Below are 16,411 nucleotides of genomic sequence, written 5' to 3'. Positions count from 1 at the left end.
TCCTACTTCCAGCCCAGGGGACTCAGCAATTGCTGAAGCTGGTCCAGGACCCAGTGCAGAGCAGGGAGCAGGGAGGTAAATGAGAGAAAGGTTTTTCCCTAAGGGGGGTGTTTTTGATCTGTGTGATAGGTCATACGCAAGTACTTATCTTTCGCCAATCCAGGGCTGCTTCTCACTGGTTCTGAGTAGCCGAGTAGACTTTCTGCCTCTGGGTCTCTCCTAGTGTGGAATACACCTCCTGATCGCGGCTGCTTGCCTGCCTCACCACTTATCCATGAGCTGCTCAGGCCTGAAGGGCTCAGGCTCTGGCCAGGTCAGGTCTGGCAACTCCTCACTGCTTCTGAATCATCTCTCCCTCCCCCTGCCACTCAGTCTGGTTCCTCAACTTTGCCTTAGATGTTCAGGTTCCCTAGATTGCCATATATAATTGATTCACTTGTTTTTTCTCGTCTTTGTTGTAAGAGGGTCTGCTGGAAGCATCTGACTACTCTGCCATCTCGGCCCCCTATTCATGAGTTTTGAGTGAAATCTATTAGGATTGCATGTTCAAATTGCTAAAGCACTTTCAGTGTACCGTTTCTGATATTTTAGGGGAAGGAGGGAGGAATTTCTTAACAATTGCCCAATCCCCAACCTTAGAAAACAATTGTTAGATCTGTAATCTATAAAGCTCCTAGTGTAGTTCTTGGCATGTAGTAAAGGGTCTGAGAGATTAAGAGTTCATATGTTATTATGGAGGAGAAACATACCTGAAGAAAGCAAGTGACTTGTCCAAAGTCTAAGAAGCAGGAATGTTGTTTTTGGATACTCGTCTTTAGTTGAGATATGTGAGACCAAATTTTATTTTGTGGTTAGTCACACGGATACCATTCTCTTCAGTAAATGTTTTCTTAGGAAACCTAGGCAATGGAAAATTTCTCCAGAGAGATACTTGGTTGGCAGGTGTTTTCTGTGTTACTGAACTGAAGAGCTCTCTGCCTGTTGCATCCGGTAAATAAGGGAGGTGGGTTAACAGTGACTCTTAACCCTAGCAGGCCTCTAGAACCACCTGGGAGCCTTACGGAGAACCTTTATTGCCCAGCCCCAGTGTGAGAAGTTTTGTGTTTAGGCTAATGAGGGTTAGGGCCAGACAAGCAGGATTTTTAAATACTTTCCAAATGACTCTAGAGGGTTCCTGTCTATTCCTGTGCCATTAGCCTTCTGTGATTCTATGCTTTCTACATCTTTATAGATATAGGCACATTTTCCATCTCTTTGGTAACCTCTCTTTAAAAGGGAAATTTTTAAACTTCTGGAAATTATGAAGCAGGATAGGAATTAATCAATTTGCTCTTATGAAACATATAAAAACTTGATTTTACAGGAAGAATTGCCGAAATTGTTCTATAGTTACATATGAGATATCGCAGGAGCGGTAGCTGACAGCCTCTTCATTTTACACAATCAGAACCATCACCTGTCTTTTTCACTTCCTAAATTCATTTGACACAATGAAGCGTCCCAGACCAGTTTTCCCTTTAAAATTTACAAAGTGATGGCACTGATTCCATGTATTTTAATAATAACAACATACACGATGCAAAAAGGTAATAAAACTAGTAACAATGAGAGAAATAACAATGACTTTGTTCATTGTGTGGGAGCAGTTTCGGGATTAGGATTCATTTGTTGGGGCTGTGTAAGGGTACATCAAATGTTCAAAATGAGTGGTATTTGAGCCTGCTTAGATGTGAAACTTAAATGCAACCTATGTTCCTAATGCTGATGACTGCTAGATTATGTTGGTTGGATTTTCAAATTCATCTGGCATCTGCTGCAGATTGTGTGTTGATGTCCTAGTCATTTCTTCAATAACTCTAACCCTATGAGGCAATTGAGAGAGGTATATAAAAGGTCACTAGGAATGCCTAAGGGAATGATGAAGATCTGTAAGTAGAACACACTGGGAGATCAGCACACATCCCACCCAACATGGTCTCTCTCCAATTTCCTTCTTCACAGAAAGGACACTTTCGTTCAATCTTGGAAGATCTTTCAAGTTTTTTTCTTCACAACTTGAATGATTCAATTGGTAATCCTTTTACATTTAGTGAATTTTGCATCAAGGAATTGTTTATGTGTTGCCATGAGTTATTTCCTTTTGCAAACATCATTTGCAACTGATCACTTCTAGAAAGCCTCACTTGGTTAAATAGAATGACGACCCATTAATCTAGGACTGTATCTTTCAATGATATATCAAAAGCCATATATGTATAGGTATGTACTGATTGATGTCCTATGTATGAGAGCACGTGTCAAAATGTTGCTTTTATTTTTCCAATTTAAGGGCCAATGGCCTTTGAACATACTCTTCCCCCTGCCTAGGACGTGTTCGTTTCTACCAGAATCTCCTTCAGCTAGTTTTGTTCTAGATCTCAGCTCAGTTATTCTTGCTCAAGGAAGCTTTCTCTGACTTTCCTGTTCCACTGATTTATGTAACCTTGTATCATCTCTCCAAAGTATTGCTTTTATACTTGAGTGATTAGTTAATAAATAGCTGTCTCTCATAGTAGGCAGTAACTCTATGACCCACAAACTCACGGTCTGTGTTTGTTTTTGTTCACCAGGATATTTCTGGCACTTAGTCTGGTGCCTGGATTTAAGCAGTGACTAATAAATTGGTGAATGAATGGATGAATAAGAAACTGTGTTTTTTCATTGAGACATAGCTGCAGTTCCATTTCAGCCAAGAGTTTTGCAATACTTAAAACATTTTAAAGCTAATGGTTATCCAATAGTTTTAAAAAATAAGATCAGTGGTTTAAGGAGCATAGTTTATTATGCAAAAATAATGGATTTTACTAAAATATTTATTAAACAGATTTCTAAACGTGAACTGTGTTTCTATAAAACCAACCATAATCTCACCATACTAATAAAGCAATCATTTTCATTTCATCAAAAGACAGTATCCCTAAATTGAAGTGGTGCTGGTACTTCAAGTATTTAGTTCTAAATCTCTTTAGTTTTTTTCTTGTCTTTCCACTTTTCTGTATGATGACTGGCTGCTTCCTAAACTGGCAGGAAGTCAGGAGCTCTGAGAGTAGGGTTTTATTCCTTCGCGTCTAAAAACTAACGCCCCCTAGAGGCGAGAGTGCCCTGAAACGACCACACATGAAGCAGCCCTGGGCTCTGCCGCCTGTCAGACTAAGAACTTCACTTAAACGCCGCCTTCAGCGTTGGCAGCCTGACTCCATTGTGCCAAATTCAGGAATAGCACCCGTCTTTTGAGATTTCTTAGAATTATTCAGTAGAAGATCTTACTCTAAATCATGGGAACTGTTGTTTCACATGACCTTTTATTATACTTGAGAATTTGGCCATCGTTTTGATGAGAGATACCTTATATCTTAAAACTGCCTAGTGACCACTGTGGCTCAATGCCTCTCAACAAAGACTAGGACAAAATGTGCACATGTGCAAATAGTTGGATCACTGTAGGGAGCAATTAAAATTTTCCCCTTGTTAATGTCACACTGTCTTTTTAATAATTTTAAAACAATTAGTACTAGCCTTAGACCAAAAAGAAAATAAAACTTAAAAGACCCCTCTTTGTATATGGACAGACTAGCATATTTTCCTAATTGAAAGCCCTCATGGAAACATTCTAGCCAATTCCATAGTGGTGTTTGGTTGAGCCAAGCACCAGTTGACTAATGAACTAAAGTGGACGTGGCATATATTTTGGTATCCCTGGATGCCTTGTAATAGCAACCTTTGTGGTCATGCATGTTTTATTCCCACTTTGTTATGTTTTCCAGAGGGATAACCAACTGGCTGCTAGAGTAACAAATGAAAAGTAACCTGACTCCATTGACCCGCTAAGCTCCGCATGGGAAGGATGGAAAGGAACAGCCGTTTGCCTTGAACAGTGGAACAGGTACGGAACAGCTCCTTTCATTGTTGGCTTCCTTTATTTCTTTGCACATCAATTTCCAGACCAGATGAAAACAACAAATTGTTCCTGTTTGAGAACACAGAATTGGAGTTGTAGGAACAGGTACTGCGGGTTATTTGTAACATTTCTGAGTTGCCTTCTCAGAAATTGCTGTTTAAGAGTGCAATTAAGAGATAATTATTTTCAAACAGCAAATAAGTAATCATGCTAGGGAGAACTACTACTTTTAAACACAGGAGTAGCATTTTGGATGTGTGTTTATCTTTAAGGTACAACTGTATTTGAATATGGGGATTTTGCCCCACTAAATAAATTTCGGTGGAGGAATGACAGAAATCATAACAGAATGGTAAAGGTGTTTGTTTCCCGAGTGACAGCCATTTAAAGTGTTTTTGCTGTGTTTATCTCACCACCCTTGCCGCCATTCATTTTCTCAGTGGAGAAAGGGCCCTACCAAGAAAGGCACAGTTTGACATTTTTTTCTCCTTTCAAATTTCGCATAACATATATATATGTAGCTTATTTAGCTTTGAAAGGAAATGTTCATTTTGTCGTGAAAAACTTAGGACAGTACCCTTAGGATTCTTGGAATTAGAACTTTCGAATTTTTTGTTTGTCTTGAATCAGATGCACATTGTCATCAGGGTGCTGAACCTTCTTTCGATGGTGTCTATTATCAGGGGACAGATAAGCAGTGCACGGTTTGTGGTCTCTGTGTATTGGTCAATGCTTTAAGAAATTATGATATTAGTAGCATTATAATTTAGCTGGAAAGTAATTTTAAGTTTAGAAGATTAAGTATCATGTACCAGATGACCAAAGTTAAACTACTTAATGATTCTGCATGACAACATTTTTTTCCCATCGGATGGCTTGTAGGTGAGGGACTATGAATAGATAATAAAGACTTGAATTTTGCATAGGAATATTTGAATTCAAAAGGCTATGGACAAAGAATTCATAAAAATTATATTTTTATGAGGAATTAAGTAAGGGTATGGCTCCGTTATTTAGTGTAAGGTTATTTAGGGAGAGTTTTTATGGGCTGTTTTGACTATTACTCTGTAGTTAGTATGTTCTCAGAGGCATAATACCTTCCTTTATTTTTTAATTGTTAAAACAACTAAGGGTTTTGATGTATTACTCTGTTGAATCTGAAACTAAATGCACTCTAAATCAATAATATATGAAGAGTCTGGTTTCTACCTCAGCAAGGAGACAGAAGAGTAGAGTACCAGTGCTGTTTGGTGCACAAAGCAGACATACAGTCCTTTGGTTCCTTTATGTTTCAGCCTTTAAAGTCAGTCATCTACACAAGGGTGAGTCAAAAAGTATTGCTAAAAAATCATAGAAACCTTTATTAAACAAAAATATCAAAATGTGAAACTACTGTTTCTCCACATATCCTCCATCTAGGTCTATACACTTCTGAAAGCAGCGTTTCCATCTAACACTTCCCAGAAGAATTCTGCCCTCTTCGACTTACACCATGTCAGAACGGCAATTTTGGCATCCTCAAGGGACTCAAATTGTGTTCCTTTTAAATGTTCTTTGAGTTTTGGGAACAAAAAGAAGTCTGAAGGGACACGATCAGGGCTGTAGGGTGGATGGGGTAAGGTTTCCCAATGAAATTCTCTCGTAGGACAGCCCTTGCTACCCTCGAAGAATCAGCAGGGGCATTGTCATGATGGAAAAAAATTCCTCAGTGCAATTTTCCTGGCCTTTTTCTCACCAATGCTGTTTTCAATTTCCTTAAAACGTCTTCATAATAAGCTCCCATGATCATCCTGTGTCCTTCGAGAAAATCTGTCATGATTACCCCTTTGGGATCCCAAAAAACGGTCGCCATAACCTTCTCTGCGGTCTTCCCTCTCGGCTCATCTTTGAGGTCTAAAAACTGTTGTTTCATGTGGGACAGCATTCCCATAAACTTGTTGCAAAGGTTCAATGACTTGGGAAGATGTCCACTTGAATTTTGTAAAAATTTGATATTAGCCCTGACTTCAAAATCGTTTTTTTCTATGGCATAAAAAGTATCCGTTTATTTTTTTTTGAAGGCATCCTAACAAGATTAAGACAAGTGTATTACTGAGAGAACTTTCTGCAGTCATCCACTATTCATTGACTGCAGAGGCATGTTTAAACATGTCTTGTTTGGAATAAACCCGTTCATGTATGTATGAACTGGAACCCTAGCAGCAATCCTTTTTTACTTACCCTTGTATTTACCAGATATTGACCAGCTATCTTTTTCTTGTTGATGCAAATGGCCTTTTTATTTTTCTTTTGCACGTTAATTAGGAGATGTTATCTGTCTAAAAGGAAATCTTTAGGGAATGGGGCAAAGAAAATGAAATACGCAATAAATGGTCTCCAAACTCTCTATAACAACCCATTCTGAATGTCAATCCATGCCATAAAGCAATGATCAGCTACTGGATTTCATTTAGCAAGAAAAAGGTTATGTTGGATTGGATTTCTAAATGAAGAGGTGATTTGAAAAAAACACACACACACACACACACACACACACACAGGCTACTTACCACGTCCTCCTGGGTGTGAGTTTCTATGTATGAAAGAGATTTGAGAAATGGAATCTGCCTTCCTTTTTCCATTGGGAAGAGGAGTTTGGAGGAAGATAGGCATGGGAGAAGGAATAACGCATTCCAAGCTATTCCCCACAACTATGCCCTGGACGGGCCTGGACCTCACCTCCCTTGTTGCTTGGGATAATATTGAAGGAAGCAGCCTTGGAAAATGTTCACAAAGGGAGCTGGAGGGCACTGTTAGTCTCTGTGGGGTGCCTTTCCTCACATTGGAAAGGATGCTGGACCAGGTGTCAGGCAAATCCCTAACCTCTATGAACCTCAGTGTCCTCATCAGTGAAAAGCAGGAATGCTAGTTCATAGGCTGCTCTGCTCTCAGGCACTGTGTACCTAGTATGGCGTCCAGTGCCAAATCTGATGTGCATACTCCCAAGACCACCCAGTCAGCAGGGAAGATAAATTGGTTTGGAGTTTTGGAGTAGAGAGGGAAGGGCGTTTTTTCATAGGTGGTGGGAGCAAAGTTAGCAAAGACCAGAAGACAGATATCTCGGGGCTGTCAGTGTTGTTTCTGTAGCCCCAGGAGGAACTGCAGGGCTTTTTGGAGATGTCTCAGGTAGTTTTGACATTGGCTTGGGCTGCCCAGTGGCCAGGAATCTTTTTTTCTATACAGGCTTATAAACCGGGCTCCCAGAAGTGCTTAAAACGTAACCCGTGCATTTATCGGCTTCCGATTCCAAAAGAAAAGCCGTATTTCCAAACAGGGTTCCATTTACAGGCACAGGGGTTAGGATTTCAACATACCTTTCTGGGAGACACAATTCAATCTATAACACCATGATCAAAGCAATAAAAAACGGTGTGGTCCTCACCCTTTGTAGGCTCACCCAGCTGACGTGAGCAGCACCTGAGAGCAGGCCTGTTTCTCAAGGCTGGACTCCCTGTGGCCATGTTCGCCAGGATAATACATACTCTCTAAATGCCTATTTCTTATTTTATGAAGAGAACTCATTATTCTGGGAACCAGACTACTCCTGTCAGTATGACCAGCCCATGCTCTCCCTGTGGGCTCACCTCATGGAAAGCCAAATCATCATCAGAATGCCAATTTATTAATTTACTATGAGAAATATTTGTCACATGGGCTGGAGCACTTGAATATGCGTGACTAGTATATTCTTTTCTTCAGGGTGGACAGACATAGGATACCGGATCATAACCAGCAGGTGGCTTGATGAGCATGGAGTTAGATATATCAAATGTTTAACAACATTTGACTGAAATCTCTGGGTTGGTTTCTCTCAAGGGGAACTACTTGGCTAATGGGACTCGAATATTTGAGTCCTTGGCTAAGGCACTTTCCCCTTGATAATGCTTGGATGGCCCAGCCAGCATTTGCCTCTGCATTTCTTTTTCTCTGAACATCTATGTCTGGTCAATCTTCTGGATAACCGACATGAGAAGAACCTGGTAACACACCATTAGTTATGTTTGTGCAGTTAATCAGATTCATGGTGAGGTCTTGCAGGCTTGGGAGCCATTTCTCTCTTTAAGATGACTTCCTGTATCTCTTTCCCGATCCATTATGCACTGACTTCATAAGTTAACTTTCAGAAAGCAATTATTTCTCTTCCTTCAGAGCTCTTGGGGGTATCTCTCTGGTGCCCCTAAATGCTGATAATAGGATATGTATACGAATATGCATAATTGTGCTTCTGGCACATAGTAGGTGCTCAGTAAATGCTAGTTCCCTGACCTCCTTCCCTTTAATGAAAGATAACAGCCCTTAAGAGCTTTGTGGGCCACAGCCCTGTGGTAGGCCCCTGGCATTACAAAGATTAATAAACATGAGGTTTCTAGTCCTTAAACCTCAGAGTATGGTGGCAAAAAAGACTTGCAAGTGAACAGTAACCCATCTGACATCAGCAATGATACCTCTTGTTCCACATCCTTTTTGGAATATGGCTTGAATTTCTGGCAGTTCCCTGTTGGTATACATCTGCAGTCATTTTTTTTATGTGATTTTTTGTCATTTTTTTTTAATTATGTGATTTATGTCATTTTTTAATTATGTGATAGTAATGATATTGTTCCATAATTTCTGCACTCCATTGGATCAGCTCTTTGGAATGGGCACAAATATAGATCTCTTCCAGTAGGTTGTCCAGGTAGCTGTCTTCCAAATGTCTTGGCATAGATGAGTGAACGCTGCTATTATCAGCTCAGACCTTTTCTGTAAAGCTCTCTGTAACATACCTACACGAGGTAGCCACTTGTTCTTTATTCAGTCATCAACATACTTTATTATCTTCTAGCAGCCCTGGTGGCACAGTGGTTAAGAGCTTGGCTGCTAACCAAAAGGTTAGCAGTTCAAATCCACCAGCCGCTCCTTGGAAACTCTGCAGGGCAGTTCTACTCTGTCCTGTAGGGTCGCTGTGAGTCAGAATCAACTCGACAGCAATGGTTTTTTTTTAATGTGCCGGGCAAGGTCCCTGGGTGGTGCAAGTGGTTTGCCAATAGCTGCTAATGTAAAGGTTGGCAGTTCAAACCCACCCAGCAGCTCAATGGAAGAAAAGCCGGGCATTCTGCTTCTGTAAAGATTATAGCCAAGAAAATCCTATGGAACTCAGGTCTACTGTGTAACACATGACCAACATGAGTCAGAATCAACAGGACAGCGACCGGTTTGGTTTTATGTACCAGGCACATAGGCCTCTGTGGCACAGAGACAGGCAGAAACCTTTTCCTCCAGAACATTTCTTCTTGCTCTGCTCAACCTCCATACTCGGTTCTTATCTACCCCTGAACAGTAGTTTAATCATTGGCATACACTTTTGTATCCATATATATTAGTCTGCAACCTCCCTAAAGACCTGGCCCACATTGCAGGCTACAAATAAATAACTGACTTGTCTGCCACAGGTGTTACTGTAATCAGCTCAGCATATTATCTTCAGTAACCTGTAAATCTTTTTCCTGACTTATTGCTAGCAAGACCCAGGCAGGAAGGAATGAAAGCTGGCCATGGAGCATGGTGCTCACAATCCTAGACTCCGTGTGTGTCTGTGACTTACTAAAATGGATTTTAGGGCTATTTGTCAATTTTGGGGGAGTCATAATATCTGTCTCATTTCAAAAGATACATGATTAAGAGTCAGTACAGTTTTTTTCCCTCAAATTGAAGCTGTTTCTTTTAGATGCCAAAGATAGAGAAAAATTGCTAATGCGAAGAAAACTACTTGTCATACTCATTATGTCTCAGTTTTCTTGAGTAGCTCTCCATATACTTTCTTTACGAGAGCATCTAGACCCAAGAGGTTTATAACTGCTTCTTTTGTCCATACTCAGTGTCTACATAATACGCTTCAATCTGTCTGGTTTGAATATCTTGGTATGTCATAGTTGTTTTCCCCAAGTATTCATTCCGAATACCTGGAAGCTACATTCAACTTAAAGGAAGAATCCATGCAGTGATTAAGAAAAATTCACAACGGAGAAGGCTGGCTTAGAGGTGTTTGGAATATCGTCCCTGGTGTTAATTAAGAGAGTACGTGAAGCCCGGGAGTCTTGGGTGACATTGACCAAAACTTACCTGAAAGATGATCAAAAGAAAAAAAAAAAGGGTAAATTTGTGAACAGGGAGGAGTTTTATTGACTTAACTCAAGGACAAGTTGTGGGAGACGAAGAGCTGCAAATGGTCTGGTGACAGCTGGACCAGGGGACTGACCCCCACTGGGGCTCTCTCTCCATGCCCTGCTGCTGCTTCTCTTCCACAGGTCAGCTTCAATCTCTTGTTTCAGGCAGCCAACAATTTCCAAATTTTACCTCTTACAGGTATCACCATCTGAGAGATTCTCCTGCATCGAGAAATCCTATGGAAGGATTCTAAGTGGTCTGGCTTGAGTCAAGTACTCCCTCCTGGCCTTCTCAACTGAGATCAGGCAAGATGGAGGCAGGTCTCAGGAAAAGTGCATTGCTGCAGTGAGGACTAAGCACGCCCCAGAACAAGGAGGGCTAGTAGGCTAATGAAAAAATAAATGTCTAACTACAACGATCACCAGCCAGAATGCCCCAAAAGACATGTCTACATTTGTTAAATTGGTCTGGATGACCTCTTCCTAACTGCATGTTCTACAGTCCTAGAATTAGAGTCATTCACTGATGTGTTCTTAGTTGGCATTAGCATCCACTGACTTTGGGATCTAGCCACCCAGCTAAATCTTGAAATCACAGTCAGAGGGACTAGCTCTGGTCTTATTCCTTATCCACCAAGCCACACAGAAATCCCTATTGTCCAAATCTTATTCATTCATGGCATCCGTGTGGTTTGTGGAGAAGCCTGCCCTGCCCCCATTACTTGGAATCATTAGTTTCCTTTGTGCAGACACAGTCAGCACATCAGTATCCCGAGGACAGGTGGAGGAGGGGCAGAAGAGGGGACAGGGAAGGAAATGGGTGGGGGAGAAGTGCCAGTTACTCAGGAAATTTTTCCTCCAGTTGCGTATAGTCAGCTGGGCTGTAGTTCCTACTGAGCTGAGGGATTTTAATTTGCACTTCAATTTCACAAACACTGTAAATGCACAAACATACCTGTTGTTGTTAGTTGGCACTGAGTCTGCTCCAACTCATGGTGACATCATGTACAACAGAACAAACCTCACCCCGTCCTGGGCCATCTTCATGATCATTGGTATGCTTGAGTCCGGTGTTGTTGTCACGGCGTATTTGAGTGCCTTCAAATCTTCCAACACTATATCAGACAACATTCTGTTGTGATCCATAGGGTTTTCATTGGCTGATTTTCAGAAGTAGATCACCAGGACTTTCTTCCTAGTCTGTCATAGTCTGGAAGTTCCACTGAAACCCGTCCACCATTGGTGACCCTGCTGGTCCTTGAAATACTGGTGGTATTGCTGCCAGCATCAGCGTAACACGTACGGCAAAGTGACAAATGGGTGGTGGAAAAACACACCTAGTGTGTGCCAAACCCTGCAGAAACCACTGTAGAAACCGCAGGGAATGCTGAGAGGAATGACACAGCCCCAGGCCTTGACTTGCTTACTCTCTAAGGAAATTGTGGTGAATGAGTGAGAAAGGTAAATTACTATTTACAGAGCGCAGCCAGCCAGTTCTACTATGTCCGATAGAGTCGCTATGAGTCAGATTCAACTCAGCAGCACACAACAACAGCCAGACAGTGTGGGCAACTGTCTGATTTTGTTTTGTTTTGTGGCTGGGCAAAGTTGGGGGGAGAATCAGGGTTGCTTCTCACCTTGTCCTGTGTGAACCAGGCATTTGGAGCCAGGACCCCTCTGGCTTCCAGGGGCTGCACTTCCATGGGAGGCTAATTGGGGAAGGGCAATGAAGCCGAGCTACATGGTGAGCCCTTGTCCAGTGAGGTTGCACCCGCAGGAGGCCTTTTTGTCCTCAGAACCTTCAGAGTTGCTGGATTTTTGCCTGATGTCTCACTCCCTTCAGAACCAGCTCCCTTTTCTTCCCTCAGAAACCTGAAGGCTCACAAAAACATTTTAAAGTTCTTCACACTTGTTCTTAATGAATTCTTAGGGCCACAGACCCTCACCACAACATGCTGGGATCTCGGGCCTCTAATGCTGCCTTGAGAGACGAGGCAACATCCAGTGGCCTTGGCCCTTGCCTGTGCTGTCACAGCCATTAGTCTGAGGTAGGAACAGACCTTGGATTCTGCTTCCAACTGAGCCACCTGTCCCTGGGCTGTGCACATCTGGGTCTGCCGCTGCTGCGGTGTCACCAGTGTCTGTATGTGAGTGTCTCCGGCGCCCTGACACCATCTCCTCAGCCCTGCTATATTCATTCATTTCCATCCTCCCACTCATAGCAACTGCCACCCAAGGCGCATAGCCAGGAGATGGACACTGATTCTAAGGAACTTCTGGTCAGAGGATGTGACATACTAATTCGTTCTTATTTTTTAATAGATGAAGTCATTTAATCCTCACTCCTCCAGGAGTTTAGGCACCTTTCCTTTCAAATTTACAGATAGGCAAGGTCATTGAGCTGGTAATGGCAAGACCAGTATTCCAGCCCAGAGGCTCCGGCTACAGGGCATGCTCTGAATCACACACTGTGCTGCCACCAATAAAAACAGTTATCTTTTAATGTAAATTGACCTTGTCTTAGGGTATATTATATGCATTATTTCTAAACCCTTTAGCTATCCTATGAGGTGGGCTTTATTATCCTTATGCTACAGGTGAAGACACTGAGGCTTGGAGAAGTGAGGTGGTGGATATGGGACTGGCCCCCAGGTCTGCCGGCCTCTCTCCACCACCCAGAGCCAGAATGCAGCAGGCAGATGGCCCCTTGGGACCTGGGATGATAGCTCAGAACTTTCTGGATGGGCCAACAGGGAAAGGAGCTATCTCAGGCGCAGAACCCATGTGCATTCTGGGGGAATCTGAGAATCCACAGCTGCAGAGAAGTTCTAACTTGGCTCCCAGATAGGACCAGGAATTTTTTCCTGATACTTAAAAAAAGTTTTTTTTTTAAGTTTTGCTCTAGCAAGGCCAATAGAGACAGAGTAAAATGGACCATCACTTCTCTTGCTGGCTAAATTTGGAAAACATACAAAAAAGGAGTTAATTCTGGCCAAAAAAAAAAATCTACATTTGTCTGAGCTATCAGGATTGATTTTCAACAATTCTGAATTAACTAGGTGTCCAGATAACATCTTGCTTCTATTTAACCACAAGGACTCAGCCTGGTTCTGTTTGCATGACTCCCAGTGGCCTTCAACATCCGAATGGAAGCTCTATTTCTGGCTCTCCTATCCCCTTCCTCCTCTTCCATTGCAGCTGGTGCACGAATGCATTTCAGAATTGCCAGTTTATAGAAGGTCAAGGACGAACATCTTCCCCTTTTAGAAAGTGGGATTCAGTCACACAATCTTCATGACTGCTTCCCCTTCTTTGGTTTTACAGCCTGAGAAAATGGCTTGTGACACATCTAGCTCAAGACAGCGGACTCTGTCCACTTCTGGAGAAGCACTATATGAAATCCTTGGTCTACAAAAGGGAGCATCCAATGAAGAAATTAAGAAGACCTACAGGTATGGAGGAAGGTCAATGCTGACACTTTCTGTGCTACTAGGATAGCTATTTTGTGATTGGCAAGTGGCTCCAATAAAGACACAAACTTCTTGCCAAGACCAGGCAATCTGAATGTTAGGCCTGGTGTTCCCTGTTGTAAAACATAGGCACTTAGCAGACAGGCATGACAGTGATTTTATGAAAGAACTCTGATGGTGTGGGCCTGTGGGAAAGGGCAGCCTGTGTTTTAGGCCTGCAATGTCAGAGAGAAAGAGAGAGAGAGAGGTCACTACGAATGCCCAGGAGTTGTGATTTAACCCATATAACACTACTGAATCAGGTAGAGGTCACTTAAAAAGAAAATTTTCTCTTTAATATATGAGGGCTTGTCACAATTGCTGTATTATAAACCGCACTTTTCAAGCTCTCAATGTTGATCTTTCATATCTGATTTAATTCCAAGTTACCTATTTCTACGTGAAATTGAGATACCCTTTTTTTAAAACTCCAAAAAATAGAAGTAATGAGTACAAAATGAATTTACTTATTTAGAAAATTTAAGTTATCAAAAATGAAGAAAATAACCTTTGTCCATAATTCTACCTCTAGTGATAATCATTGATATTTTGATGTTTCCTTCTAATTTTTTTTCTGTCTGTATAAGAAAGGCATTTTAAAATCAAATTAGATTCTTCTATATTCTCTAAATATCTTTCTTTTTAATAATGTTATTAAATATTCTGATTTTTAATGGCTGCAGCCTATGGCTATACAATAATTTATTTAATCACTTAATGAACTATTATTTAATATATGGTTTCTTTTAGTTTTTCCCTGTACTTAATATCCTTGTACTTACATAATTATGCATATGTATCATTATTTCCTCATTTTTTAAATAAAGGAACAAAGTAGTGCCTTTATAGGAAAAAGAAATCAAACTATAAATGGAAGTTTCAGATTTTAATCAGTTCCTTCTTGATTTGGCCTTGAATTGGGTTTTTTAAATTTATGGGTTTTTTTATGTAAGGAAGTTTAAAATTTTTAAGTAGGCAAATTTGTTAGTTAATTGCTTTGATGGCTTTTGTTTTATGTGTCAGGGTAAAAAAGGCTCTCCCAGTTACAGTATTATAAAAACATTAACCCATATCTTCTCTTAGTACATTTATGATTTTACTTTTATATTAAATCTTCGAACCACTTGGAGTTTATTTTGGCATAAGCAGGATTTCAGCTTATTGTTTTTTTTCCAAATGACTAGCATACCAATATTTATTGGAGTCTCCATTTTTTTATCACTAATGGGAAATTCTTTGGCCTTTGATTGAAACTTTCACCATACTGTAAATTGTGGGACCTGAAATGCCTTCAAGAAGCATATGTTGAAGAATAAATGAGTATGGTGAAAATTGCCATTTGGAGCCAAAAATTCTTTTCAAATGGTGGAGTCTGATCAAAGTCAATGTCAATCTTCTAGTTTATATTGCACTTAAGGTTCTGGGGAAAGAAAAGTATTTGTTTTACTGTGCCCTCCGGCTAGGGAAGGAGTGTGCCTGGGAGCTTCTTAGCTGGCCTGTGGGTGGATGTCCTATTGAACTCTCCTTGGATGAGTGTCATTAAACTTGAGTCTTGGGGCTTATACATTGTACCAGGGTGGCAGGTGGGAATCAAAGTGACTGCACTGTAAGCTTTCATACCTACAAAGATGCTCCCCCAAATGAGAAAACAGTGATATCTAACTTTACTTTACAAATGTGACTTTTAATGGCCTTTATTAATTTTGTCAGCTAAAATTTCAGGCCATATCCTAATTAAGGCACTAATTATGCTCACTTGTTTGCAAGTTTAATAATTACAGCATAAAGTCTTTTCATGTAATCAGTGTCTTGCTATTAATTTTGTTTTAATATTACACAAATATTGTTTTTTTCAGCTGATTAGGGTACTAGTATGCTGCTAAAAGCATCCACTTATCTTTCTAAATTACACATTTGTATTCTGCAAGTTACTCAAAATGTATGAGCAAGCTGAAAATCCACTGAGAATATTATTCTTACATTCAGGAATCTGGATCAAATCAGTCACAATATAGTGAAATTAAAAGTCACTGAAATTTAATAAAGTTGCCAACTGTTGGATCCATACACAACTTGACTTCCGTAGTCATATAATTGTTATTCCTTGGTTGTGCTCCTAAAAAACAAGGCTCAGTTGGAAGTTTTTTGTTTTTTGGTCCCCCCACCCCTTTCTTTTACTTTTTCATTTTTATTTTTGAATAGACAATATAATCACTTGATTTAAAATGAGAATATACAATCAGGTATACAAAAAATGTCTCCCTTCCACCCTCTTCCCCCAGTTTCCTTTCCCAGAACACAGTATCAATTCTTTATGTTCCCTCTAGAGAGATTTTCTGCCTATATAGGTGTATATAGAGGACTTCTGGTCTGGACAAGATGGTGTAGACTTGTCTCTCCCTCCTCCTCCCTAATAAGTATAACTAAACAAACAAACCAGTTGCCGTAGAGTCAGTTCCAACTCATGATAATCAGATGTGTTGCAGAGTAGAACCATGCCCCTTGGGTTTTTATGGCTGTGGCCTCCTGGAAGCAGATCACCAGGCCTTTCTTCTAAGGTGACTCTGGGTGGATTTGAACCACCAACCTTTCCTTTAGTAGCCAACTGCTTGACTATTTGCACCACCCAAGGACTCCAACCTGTACATAGATCAAGAGGCAGTCATTCGAACAGTACAAGCGGATACTTCGTGATTTAAAGTCAGGAAGGGTGTGCATCAGGGTTACATCCTTTCGCCATACTTACTCAATCTGTATGCTGAACAAATAATCTGAGAACC

At 40.8% G+C, this 16,411-nt stretch overlaps 1 protein-coding gene across 1 annotated transcript in view; it reads left to right on the top strand.

The window, feature by feature from the left end:
• The first annotated feature begins 3,800 nt into the window (after positions 1-3,800).
• DNAJC5B (DnaJ heat shock protein family (Hsp40) member C5 beta) overlaps positions 3,801-16,411 on the top strand; it is a 63,962-nt gene continuing 51,351 nt past the window's right edge. Inside the window, exons 1-2 of the mRNA XM_004372602.2 lie at positions 3,801-3,922; positions 13,447-13,574. Of these exons, the coding sequence (XP_004372659.1) occupies positions 13,456-13,574 (119 nt within the window). The 5' untranslated portion in view covers positions 3,801-3,922; positions 13,447-13,455. The remainder of the gene's footprint in view (positions 3,923-13,446; positions 13,575-16,411) is intronic.

This window comes from Trichechus manatus, unplaced genomic scaffold (genome assembly GCF_000243295.1).
Source record: "Trichechus manatus latirostris isolate Lorelei unplaced genomic scaffold, TriManLat1.0 scaffold00018, whole genome shotgun sequence".
NCBI lineage: Eukaryota > Metazoa > Chordata > Mammalia > Sirenia > Trichechidae > Trichechus > Trichechus manatus.
The sequence above is the reverse complement of the archived record's forward strand: the minus strand, read 5'-3'. Positions and strand labels throughout refer to the sequence as shown.